This window comes from Myxine glutinosa, chromosome 4 (genome assembly GCF_964187855.1).
Source record: "Myxine glutinosa chromosome 4, kmMyxGlut1.1, whole genome shotgun sequence".
Taxonomy (NCBI): domain Eukaryota; kingdom Metazoa; phylum Chordata; class Myxini; order Myxiniformes; family Myxinidae; genus Myxine; species Myxine glutinosa.
The window spans coordinates 2,030,056-2,042,555 of record NC_136264.1 but is presented as its reverse complement, the minus strand read 5'-3'; the positions used below and the strand labels follow the sequence as shown (position 1 = coordinate 2,042,555).

The window sequence follows — 12,500 nt, the reverse complement described above, 5'->3', positions numbered from 1 at the left end:
GGATGTTTTATGATAAAAGCATTAAAGCATTTTATGATAAAAGCATTTATTTCCAAGATATCTGTAAATTGCACCTGTCGTGATAGGTGAAGGCCCTCAAATTCATTCACGCAAACATACATTTTGTGGATGTTTTATGATAAAAGCATTAAAATTTATTTCCAAGATCTCTGGAAATTGCACCTGTCGTGATCGGTGAAGTTCCTCAAATTCATTCACGCAAACATACATTTTGTGGATGTTTTATGATTAAAGCATTCAAATTTATTTCCAGGATCTCTGTAAATTACACCTGTGGTGATCGGTGAAGTTCCTCAAATTCATTCACGCAAACATACATTTTGTGGATGTTTTATGATAAAAGCATTAAAATTTATTTCCAAGATCTCTGGAAATAGCACCTGTCGTGATCGGTGAAGTTCCTCAAATTCATTCACGCAAACATACATTTTGTGGATGTTTTATGATAAAAGCATTAAAATTTATTTCCAAGATCTCTGGAAATTGCACCTGTCGTGATAGGTGAAGGCCCTCAAATTCATTCACGCAAACATACATTTTGTGGATGTTTTATGATAAAAGCATTAAAATATATTTCCAGGATATCTGGAAATTGCACCTGTCGTGATAGGTGAAGTTCCTCAAATTCATTCACGCAAACATACATTTTGTGGACGTTTTATGATAAAATCATTAAAATGTATTTCCAGGATCTCTCTGGAAATTGCACCTGTCGTGATAGGTGAAGGCCCTCCAATTCATTCACGCAAACATAAATTTTGTGGATGTTTTATGATAAAAGCATTAAAAATTATTTCCAAGATCTCTGGAAATTGCACCTGTCGTGACATGTGAAATTCCTTAAATTCATTCACGCAAACATACATTTTGTGGATGTTTTATGATAAAATCATTAACATTTATTTCCAGGATCTCTGTAAATTACACCTGTCGTGATAGGTGAAGGCCCTCAAATTCATTCACGCAAACATACATTTTGTGGATGTTTTATGATAAAAGCATTAAAATATATTTCCAGGATATCTGTAAATTACACCTGTCGTGATAGGTGAAGGCCCTCAAATTCATTCACGCAAACATACATTTTGTGGATGTTTTATGATAAAAGCATTGAAATATATTTCCAGGATATCTGGAAATTGCACCTGTCGTGATAGGTGAAGTTCCTCAAATTCATTCACGCAAACATACATTTTGTGGACGTTTTATGATAAAATCATTAAAATGTATTTCCAGGATCTCTCTGGAAATTGCACCTGTCGTGATAGGTGAAGGCCCTCCAATTCATTCACGCAAACATACATTTTGTGGATGTTTTATGATAAAAGCATTAAAAATTATTTCCAAGATCTCTGGAAATTGCACCTGTCGTGACATGTGAAATTCCTTAAATTCATTCACGCAAACATACATTCGATCGGTACTTTTATCCATTTTGACTGTTACAATATCCAAGTGTTTTTGTTATTCCTTTACGTTCTCCCAGATTGAAGAAATCAAATTTGAAGTTCACCGTTATGATCGATTATAAAATGCGGAGATTTCTTTAAGTTCGCTTCCGTGCTTTGTTGAATACAAGAGAATCATCTCAGGAATTATTGTGTGAACATCTCCCATGATGCCCTGGAGTGCACATTCCTTTATCGTTTTGTTTCGTCTGTCGAGCCTGCGATTGACACCGTTGTTGTTTAAGCTATATTTACAAGACTACAATACCTCAAAAGGTAAAATAAATTATTGTTGCCAAACAAGATGTGTGTAAGAGGAAAGAAGATGATACACGGTATTATCATTTTGGGCCACGTTTCCAGTGGAACGGAGCATGCACGGATCCTGACAATCCCATCCATGGCGGGTTCATAGCAATCGTGCTTCTTTGGAATCGAACAAATTTGGTTGCACCGGAAATTCACGATGCAACTTTTTATTTTCCCCCTGCACACAAACCAATCGCCGATGCTACATTTGACGTCACGAACACACCACGGGTACGTTTCGATTTCATTTGTTTAAAAAAAAAAAACACCACTCAAAGCTACGTAAAGTACTCCATGGTTCGTGCATTTTTAAGAAAATTCCACAATCAGTCGGAGCTGTACATTTTGCAGATCATAACGTGACTGTAACGGTAAATAATTTAAGGATCATTACATCGAGTGTGGATTCGTTTCGCGAACTTCTCGAGGTTTTTTTTCCTTTTCGTGAACATGACAGAGCAGGTGTACAATTCATTTCACTGCTATTCTGCATGCCAGTGTTAATGTGCATGGTCTTTGTTACACAAAATTATTGTAAAATAAAAGTTGGATTGCAAACGATGTTTTATCGAGATTTCCTCTCTCTTTTTGTACGCCTTCACTCCAACAATCCACTAACATTGGATGTTCGTGCTCTCAAACAAAGATCTTATCTAGGCTTGGATCTGTTTATAAGCACGTCCTTGTTTAAGAAACCAAAAATTTGCATCACCTTGATTCAAAGCACAATGTGATAAGGACCATTTATTTATTACGTGTACAAAGATGACAAATCTTCACTTTACCAACTTGATGCTGCCCTTTGCACCATTAACCATCATACGAAGAAAAGGCACGAAAGGCACGTTGACGTCACTCTCAACGGATCTACAATTGATGAGAAATGAATCTGACATCTGGATTATGACGTTCAAATGAAACAAGTCTCAGATCCCTGGTTATTTCAGCAAGATCACCTTATTTAAGAATGCTAACTTGTGATCAACCAATAAAGTAACTTATACGGTAAAGCTTTCGGGGATGACCACTCAAACATAAATGCCAGAGGCCGACTGTGCCTGGTCTAGTTCGATCCAATAACCTTTCCAAACTAATATAACAATGAACCTGTTTTATAAATATTTTCAAGTGCTTGTTTGTATGTGTGTTTGGTTGTTTTTGTTTGTCTGTTTGTGTGTGTATGTCTGTTTGTGTGGGTGTGTCTGTTTGTGTGGGTGTGTCTGTTTGTGTGGGTGTGTCTGTTTGTGTGGGTGTGTCTGTTTGTGTGGGTGTGTGTTTGTGTGGGTGTGTCTGTTTGTGTGTGTGTTTGTGTGTGTCTGTTTGTGTGTGTGTCTGTTTGTGTGTGTGTCTGTTTGTGTGTGTGTGTGTGTGTCTGTTTGTGTGTGTGTGTGTGTCTGTTTGTGTGTGTGTCTCTTTGTGTGTGTTTGTGTGCCTGTGTGTATGTCTGTGTGTGTATGTGTTTGTGTGTGTCTGTTTGTGTGTGTGTATGTCTGTTTGTTTGTGTGTGTGTCTGTTTGTGTGTGTGTGTGTGTCTGTGTCTGTTTGTGTGTCCATGTCTGTGTGTGTGTGTATGTCTGTGTGTGTATGTGTTTGTGTGTCCATGTCTGTGTGTGTGTGTGTGTGTCTGTTTGTGTATGTGCTTGTGTGTGTGTATGTGTATGTGTTTCTGTGTGTGCATGTCTGTTTGTGTGTGTGTGTCTGTTTGTTTGTGTGTGTTTGTACGATATCCTTTCACGGCCTAACCGTGGTATCTGGAGGCCCCACATTTTGGGTACCGATACTTCAGAATCTGGGCAAGCTTTCAAGGTAACAATGCTGGCCTCGAAGTCCGTTTTGAGGCCTCCAAAGGCCGCTATAAAGTGTAAATTTGGATGTGGGGTCAGGCAGTGCTGCACGGAGGCAAAAGGTAACCACCATGACTCTATAAGACCAATAACTCCATAGCTTTTCAAAGTCCAATATATCCTGAAATCCCAGCCATGAACACCCCTACCGCAGGGGGGTGGGGGGAGGGAGAAGGGACGCCGAGTTCCCCCTGTTCGTATTTCCAACAATGGAGTATCCTCTTTCTTGAAGATCACATTCCACCTTCCACAGTGAAAGGTATTAAAGCTTTGGGCCTCATTAATGGGTCTAACACACATCATCATCTCTCTCGTGTTACTTTTAGCACCCGCAGTAACCTTTGACATCTTCAGTGGTGACTGTTTAAGAACATTGATGGAAATAAGACCAGGGATAGTTGTTATCATCATGGGGCTTGCACCGTGACCGATGAATAAAAGTGATTTCGTTTGTCGTGCATGATCATTGCAATTGTCATTCCGAGGCGTAAACCAACCGCAAACCAAGATCCAGGTGCACAGGTAGGAACAAAAAAAACTCAGGTGTGACTCGCTGACTTTCCTTTCACTGTCTATCGTGCTTCGCAATTTTATTGTTGAAGGAATTTGCATGTGTAACCATTTAACAAAAAAACATTCATTCATTTAGCAAATTACATACAAGAGAGTCGTCTGTACACAGTATTACGTCAGCACAAAGGGCAGAATTTTAAAATTCAACGCCCCCCTCCCCGGAGCCCCCCAACCCCACCCTCCCCGATCCCCACTCCCCACTGTAGCCCCCAACCCCACCCCACATTTCTTTCCCTCATCTAACAATTCATCCCACCCATGCCCCCTATGTACATTCCACCTCCAAAATCCAACATTGTCTTACTATTCTCAGTCCCACCCTGGCCCATTGTGTCCATGATGATATTTATCCAGAGGTTTATAGCACAAGACGTTATTCGAATCCAGGTTTGGATTCATAAACGTCATCACTTTGCATTAAAGGCAGAATCACGCACGACCTCGTTGAACCTGTGGATACGAGGGACGCCAAACGGACCGTGCAATCTTAATGCTCAGCAGGGCCGGTGGAAGCCATTCAGCACCGACTTCACTTCAACAGCATCAAGTTTCACCCGTCCGTGCGAACATGTTTGGAGGATATAAGTAGCAAGAAAAATTCGAACGTAAGCGCCCTCATGTTGTGGTAGGAGGAACATCAAGGCTTCCACGAGCTGCGCGACCTAGTCCATGACAGGTGGTGCAATGGCCGCACCGTTAGCCGTGCATTACCGGTGTGAGACTCATGGCGTCATCTTCACAGCCTGGCACAGGAACCTTCCCATCAGAGCGGAACTCTTTCTGCAAGGTAAGAAAAACAAGCGTTGTGCCTAGGTCCTCCGTCGGTGAAGTGATGCGAGTTGACAAAGTGGAGGACGCGACGCGGCCATCTTGGATTGTGACGTGGCGACCCAATATTCAATAGCGTTCTCCCTTATGCGTAGATACACCCAAACACCAGATTAGAAGTTAGTAGTTCCTTTAGTTTTCAAGATATTTCGCTCACAAGGTTCAGACATACATGGCGGCGGCCATCTTGGATTTTGACGTGGGTTGCACCCACACACCAACATTAGAATTCGGTCCTTCGCTTACGCACGCACGCACGTACGCACGCACGCACGCACAGACGCACGCACAGACGCACGGACACGGGCGGAGGGGAAAACCAGTCACCCTTTCGCTCAGCGGTGCGACGGGGGACAATGATCCACTTGTGAATATGACACACGCATGTTGGTGTAATGGAGCACAGGTATGTGTCTGTGCGGGTTGTGAGAACACTGAAATAAATCTTAACATAAATGACAATGACTAACCCTAACATCACAGAAGGTTAACAAGATGGCGCTTGTACCACGTGACCTATGACGTCAGAACAATCATTAAAATATTATCCAGGAGGAGGCGCTCCTGTGATGAAAATGTCGTGTCGATCGGACCAACGGTTGACGAGAAAATGAATTTTTAAAATGCAGACACGTACGGCACACGGCACACGTACGGCACACGGCACACGTACGGCACACGGCACACGTACACAACTGAATGCTGAACCTCGCTTTTCGCGCTTCGCGAGCGCAGGGTACTAAACACTCAAAGCAGCAGAACCGAATAAATAGTTAGCATCCGGTACAACACCTCAATGGGTTCATTAGCAGGTCAACTATACTCAAATTGCACTGGGGTAAAGAGGTAGAGGGCAATATTGAGAAAAATGTATGGTGCAGCAGAAGGCCAAATAAGAGAGTGTGGAGGGATTGGGTTTGGATGTCGGAAAATAAAGGAGTAAAAGGAAGCAAGTAAAGGACACCTGTGGCAACTAAAGGAAAGCACGCAAGTCAGGCAAAAGTGGAGGGAATAAAAATTGCATTATATTTGCTTACATAATAAGTAGACAACAAACAAACAACAACAACATGCATTTTAAGGCCATTTTCCCTGCTAGAGCGGGGGTTAGCCTTACGGTCCCCATGACGATCTTCTCCATTTTGCCCTATTTTCTGCATCTCTTGTTCACATTTCTTGTTCCACCACCTTTAGCCAAGTCTTTCTCGGTCTTCCCCGTCCTCTACTTCCTTCTACATTCATTTCCATCACTCTTCTCAATAAGTAGACAACGTCAAAAATAAATTGAGCAGGAACATTTAGGCAAACTTCAAATAATCTCATTACCTTTCTGAAATCCAGGTGAAGCACAACTGGATAGAAAATTATTTCATGGAAATGGGTCAACGGTGCCAGCACATGTGGTATCGATATATTAAATCTTACTATAATTCACCAAATGTCCGTCCGTCCGTTCGAATTTACCGTAAAAACGGCTCAACCGATCGCAACAATATTTTGGGTGGGTATTCCTGGGACCCCCCGGAGTTAAATAGGCTACAGTGTTTTTCCAATTTCTCCAAGTTTTCCAATTTTCCAGTTTTTCCAAACACGATGGAATAATATTTACCGATATGAACAGTGATGTGGCTTTTGTTGAAATTCTACAAATACTGTTTATTCTACGTACCAGGAGAGAGTAGATCGACTCCTGACGAACTCTTCCTATATAAACGTACGGCTCCGAAGTAACATGGCAGCGTGTGCAAAGCGACTGAGAAACAGGTGTAGCGGCCGCTTCCGTGTTACAGATTCGGCGCGCACTCTTCACACATAAACGTGCGACTGAGAAAGACGTGTAGCGGCCGCTTCCGTTTTGCAGAATTCAATCTTTTTTCAAAATGGGCGCCATGTACTATTTAGTTTTGATGATTTGCGTGCGATATGATTCAACGGATGTTTATATGAATCGTTTAAAATAAAAAAGCCTTCAATTTCTGATATGTTGCCTTTTCATTTGGGCCTCCCAATTGAAGCCCCACACGTAGGGCGGGTACGTTTGCTAGTAATTAAAATTTAACAAGAAAGAGCAATCAGAGATTGCAGACCTTCACCAGGATGTGTTTGTGTGGTGTATTTTGTGTGGTGTTTATTAGCTGCTGTGTTTGTGTGTGTGTTTTTTTAACAACGTAGATTTATGTTTAATCCAATATGGCTGCAGAACCACGTGACTGATGACATCATCAATTTAATTTTCCCATACAATTTGTGTGTAGATCATGCTCAAGAAATTTCGAGCTGATCGGATCAAGCGTTTTTCTTGCCTAATTATGATGTCATAATGAAGGCACCGACGACATCATGAATATATTGTTGCGGATATGAGGATTGCATTTTTTTTATTGTGTGTATTGTAGTGGTAAATTGTTGTGTAACCTTGGTTGAATATGGCCCCTCCTGCCTCCAGAGTTGTGTAAAGGTAAAAAGGGCGTCCCGGTAGTTATTCCATGAAACACCACATTGCAGGACCCGATAAAACCCTTGTTCAGTAGCTTATATCTTATTATGTGTTTTAGAGTAAGGCCTTGTCTTCCATTAGAATAATACTCCATTGCACCGAATCAATTAAGAATAGCTCCCCTTCAATACTTCCATTTCCCAGCCAAACTCTCCATCTGTGGGTAAAGCAGTTCACAAGCGTGGGGTGCACGCCCTCTCAGTTCGCTGCTATAGTGAATATGTGCTCCGTGCTCTGTTTGAACAGGAGGGGCGGGGTCGCCCGGGAGAGGCAAGCCCAGGGCGCGCCACGAAGGGCGGGGCTGTTCAGCCCCATGCCCAAATAAGGAAACAAGCCCGTGGCTCGCCACGAGGGGCGTGCCGTCGGCGCCATGCCCAAATAAGGAGACAAGCCCGTGGGATTACCATACAAGGTCACAAAACAGAGCACAGGGGGGAGGGCGGTACCGAAACCGAAGGGGGCGTGTCAGTCCCGCGCTAGAGAGAAGTGAGAGGCAGGGAATACGAGCTGAGCTGCGTGGAGAGGTACACGACAAAGAAAGGGTCCAAGAGAAAGCAGAGGAACTTTTACGAACGAGTTGCAAAGAGATACGGCAGATGAGTCCAGCCCCGTTTCAACCAGCCGCATGAAGCCCTGACGGGGCAGCGAGTGACCCTGCCGGCGTGCGCTGTAAAGCCGAATACCAGGAGCTGCCGGCGTGCGCTGTAAAGCGGATTACAAGGAGCTGCCGGCTCCCCGCTTCCCGCCCGGAGTGGACCTGCTCGCTGTGCCCTGTGATCCCACCTGCTCATCCTTTCCAGCCATTCCTGCCTGCAAGTTCCCCATTTGCGTACGTGAGTTTGTTTTGTTCGTGCTGTCCTGGGTAGTAACTAAGTCTGTATAAGCTAGTCATTTTCACTGTGTCACCTGCGTCTCATGTCCCCTGTAAATAATCGTGACTGCTCTTTTTGCTTATGTGTGAGTAAATAATAAACCCCGTTACTCTTCTGTACGTCTTCTTCTCCTTCCTCTTTGCATTCGGCGTCTTAGTCTTTTCCCCATTGAATATCTGTGGCGCGATACGGCCAACGTTTGGGTGAATCGGGTTTAGTCGGGGAACAACTGTTCGACCGCGGTTACCTCCGCTCGGTAAAAATAACATCTAATCCGCGGACCGTAACAATATGTTGTATTGTTCCCCATGGGGAGTACTTGACAATGAGCCATGTTTCAATTTTTCCCATGGAGCGGTTTCGGAGATATAGAAATGCAAAGTTTTTTCCAAGAAGGTGCAGGTATCTCGTGACCTACGACGTCATATTTATCATTCAAAAAATTCCATAGGAGGCGCTCCTATGGTGAATATTTCTTGCCAATCGGACCAATGGTTGCATAGAAAAGCATACTCACGTTCTATGTGGACAAACAAACACACAGACAAAGAAAGACATTGTGCAGAGGCACAATTCTGCCGCCACACCCCAAAAAATGTTTCATACATCAAATTGTCTATTTCATTAAGATTTAAATTTATGATCTTAATGAAAGCTCAGTTCAACCAGATGAAAATTGATTTTTCAAATGAAAATTGATGATTTTAGGAGTTTGACCTTTGACCTTTTGACCTCAAAAATACTTGGTTACCCAATTTAATGACTCAATATGGTGTTCAACTTTCAAGGTAAATCGGATGAAAAAAGACAATTTTAGAAATCTGAACTCAAGATGACCTTTGACCTCAAAATCAATTGGCTTCTTCTTATGACCAACAGGACAATTTGGTAAAGTTTCGTGAAAATCGGTTTAAAATTGTGACCTGTAGGTGATTGACGGACCAGCAGACAGCCAAACAGACAGACAGCCAGACAGACAGACAGCCAAACAGACAGACAGACAGCCAGCCAAACAGACAGACAGCCAGCCAAACAGACAGACAGCCAGCCAAACAGACAGACAGCCAGCCAAACAGACAGACAGCCAGCCAAACAGACAGACAGCCAGCCAAACAGACAGACAGACAGCCAAACAGACAGACAGCCAGCCAAACAGACAGACAGCCAGCCAAACAGACAGCCAGCCAGCCAAACAGCCAGCCCAACAGACAGACAGCCAGCCCAACAGACAGACAGCCCAACAGACAGACAGCCCAACAGACAGACAGCCAGCCCAACAGACAGACAGCCCAACAGACAGACAGCCAAACAGACAGACAGCCAAACAGACAGACAGCCAAACAGACAGACAGCCAAACAGACAGACAGCCAAACAGACAGACAGCCAAACAGACAGACAGCCAAACAGACAGACAGCCAAACAGACAGGCAGCCAAACAGACAGGCAGCCAAACAGACAGGCAGCCAAACAGACAGGCAGCCAAACAGACAGGCAGCCAAACAGACAGACAGCCAAACAGACAGACAGCCAAACAGACAGACAGCCAAACAGACAGACAGCCAAACAGACAGACAGCCAAACAGACAGACAGCCAAACAGACAGACAGCCAAACAGACAGACAGCCAAACAGACAGACAGCCAAACAGACAGACAGCCAAACAGACAGACAGCCAAACAGACAGACAGCCAAACAGACAGACAGCCAAACAGACAGACAGCCAAACAGACAGACAGCCAAACAGACAGACAGCCAAACAGACAGACAGCCAAACAGACAGACAGCCAAACAGACAGACAGCCAAACAGACAGACAGCCAAACAGACAGACAGCCAAACAGACAGACAGCCAAACAGACAGACAGCCAAACAGACAGACAGCCAAACAGACAGACAGCCAAACAGACAGACAGCCAAACAGACAGACAGCCAAACAGACAGACAGCCAAACAGACAGACAGCCAAACAGACAGACAGCCAAACAGACAGACAGCCAAACAGACAGACAGCCAAACAGACAGCCAAAGAGACAGCCCAACAGACAGCCCAACAGACAGCCCAACAGACAGCCCAACAGACAGCCCAACAGACAGCCCAACAGACAGCCCAACAGACAGCCCAACAGACAGCCCAACAGACAGCCCAACAGACAGCCAAACAGACAGCCAAACAGACAGCCAAACAGACAGCCAAACAGACAGCCAAACAGACAGCCAAAGAGAAAAACAAAGAGACAGACAGACAGACAGACAGACAGACAGACGGGCAAAGAGACGGGCAAAGAGACGGGCAAAGAGACGGGCAAATAGACGGGCAAATAGACAGGCAAATAGACAGGCAAATAGACAGACAAATAGACGGACAAATAGACATGCAAAGAGACAGACAAATAGACAGGGGGGGGAAACAGACAAAGAGACAGACAAAGAGACAGACAAAGAGACAGACAAAGAGACAGACAAAGAGACAGACAAAGAGACAGACAAAGAGACAGGCAAAGGGACAGGCAAATAGACAGGCAAAGAGACAGGCAAATAAACAGGCAAAGGGACAGGCAAAGAGACAGGCAAATAAACAGGCAAAGAGACAGGCAAAAGGACAGGCAAAGAGACAGACAAAGACACAGACAAAGAGACAGGCAAAGAGACAGGCAAAGAGACAGGCAAAGAGACAGGCAAAGAGACAGACAAACAGACAAACAAACAGACAGACAGACAGACCGACAAACAGACCGACAAACAGACAAACATACAGGCAAGCATAGAGACAAACATACAAACATATAGACAAACAGACAAAAACCCAAATGGAATACCGTCCCCTCTGGCGATCGTAATAAACACCTTTGTTTTCCTCTTCCCTTCCCTTTCTCCCTTCCGAAGAAGCCACCCCGGCCACCCTATCCCACTCCGATAAAGAGATGCGGGACACCTCCCAACAGAGGAAAGGTTGAATTCGGCCATTCCACATGCACTACAAACATTCCTCAAACAACACACAACAATAACACCGTGTATCACCAATTCACTTGACTTTTTGATTACCTGATCGAAACATTTAGGGTAGAGATCCGACCCCACAAGCCCCTGGAATGGGTGCGGATTGTAATACAATGGAAATGACTGCATCGATAACCTTACAATAAAGGTAGCCGAAAGATAACCAGGTGGAGGCAGAATTCCCCAGTTAAAAGAACCAGGAAAAATCACCTTGGAGTGGTTAGTTGGGGGAAAAAAACATGAATGCACCCACCGGTGGTTAGGAGTGGTGATAAGTTATCCAGAGAGAGGGAACCATTGTTTTGAGATGTAATCTGCATGTGGAAATAGGAACAGGTGGTGAGTGGCAAGGAGAGAACCCAGGTGTTTACAAGCGATGAAGCGGCAAGGCGGAGAGCGGTCAAGTTCATCATGCAATTCCACAACCAGTCTCTCCCGTTTTACTTTGTTTTGATGTGTACACCCACAATGCACTTGAGATGAACGGTCTTCCGCCAGGTACAAAAAGATCCAAAACTTACGGTCGTGCCATTGCTCATGGTGGTAGAAATGGGATCTTGAGACGAGGACAAACTGTGCAACTTCTGATGAGGCATAAGGTACCGAAGGTGCTTCCAAAAGTGTGAATTCAGTGGCTGGGACTTCTCTCCTTTCCAATACACCTTTGGCAGCACCTGTGAAGAAAAGGAAACATCCTTATCAGCATTCGGTCACATTCCCAACAATGAGAATCAATAGGTCATCTCCAATTGGCCAATCTCGAAAGGTCTTCGGCAGTGAGCGATCGATCTCTCAGGAAACTACAATCGATGGCACTTCCAGGCTTATCAATCACAAACCTTCTCAGACCAAACCGTCCAAGTTGACCTCCATTGCTCGGTACACAACAAAATCTCCACAGAGCAAAATCCTCCCATCCATCCATCCATCCATCCATCCATCCATCCATCCATCCATGCAGTTAAATGATCCATTTCATGAACATTTCCCCCTTTTTAGTCCCCATCGGACTTAATCCGAAACGGGGGCTTATTAATTGGTTTTCAGAGGGTTGATCAAACGATGGCATTCCTCCATATGGATCTATCCATTGTACCAGTTTCATGCAAA

At 44.2% G+C, this 12,500-nt stretch overlaps 2 protein-coding genes across 5 annotated transcripts in view; one reads left to right on the top strand and one right to left on the bottom strand.

Annotated features, from left to right (window-relative positions):
- Window positions 1–2,340, top strand: part of LOC137425787 (fibroblast growth factor 13-like) — a 264,740-nt gene extending 262,400 nt beyond the window's left edge. For 2 of the 4 annotated variants that reach the window (XR_013623014.1, XR_013623013.1), the window contains one exon: window positions 87–168. The gene's annotated coding sequence lies outside the window, so the exon portion shown is untranslated. The other 2 variants (XM_078775378.1, XM_068114509.2) reach the window with 1 other exon arrangement.
- Window positions 2,341–4,180: 1,840 nt separating this feature from the next.
- The window catches only part of LOC137424388 (interleukin-1 receptor accessory protein-like 1-B), a 139,011-nt gene continuing 130,691 nt past the window's right edge, over window positions 4,181–12,500 (bottom strand). Inside the window, exons 13-15 of the mRNA XM_068111794.2 lie at window positions 11,912–12,064; window positions 11,644–11,704; window positions 4,181–4,975 (exon numbers count right to left, since the gene is read on the bottom strand). Of these exons, the coding sequence (XP_067967895.2) occupies window positions 4,959–4,975; window positions 11,644–11,704; window positions 11,912–12,064 (231 nt within the window). The 3' untranslated portion in view covers window positions 4,181–4,958. The remainder of the gene's footprint in view (window positions 4,976–11,643; window positions 11,705–11,911; window positions 12,065–12,500) is intronic.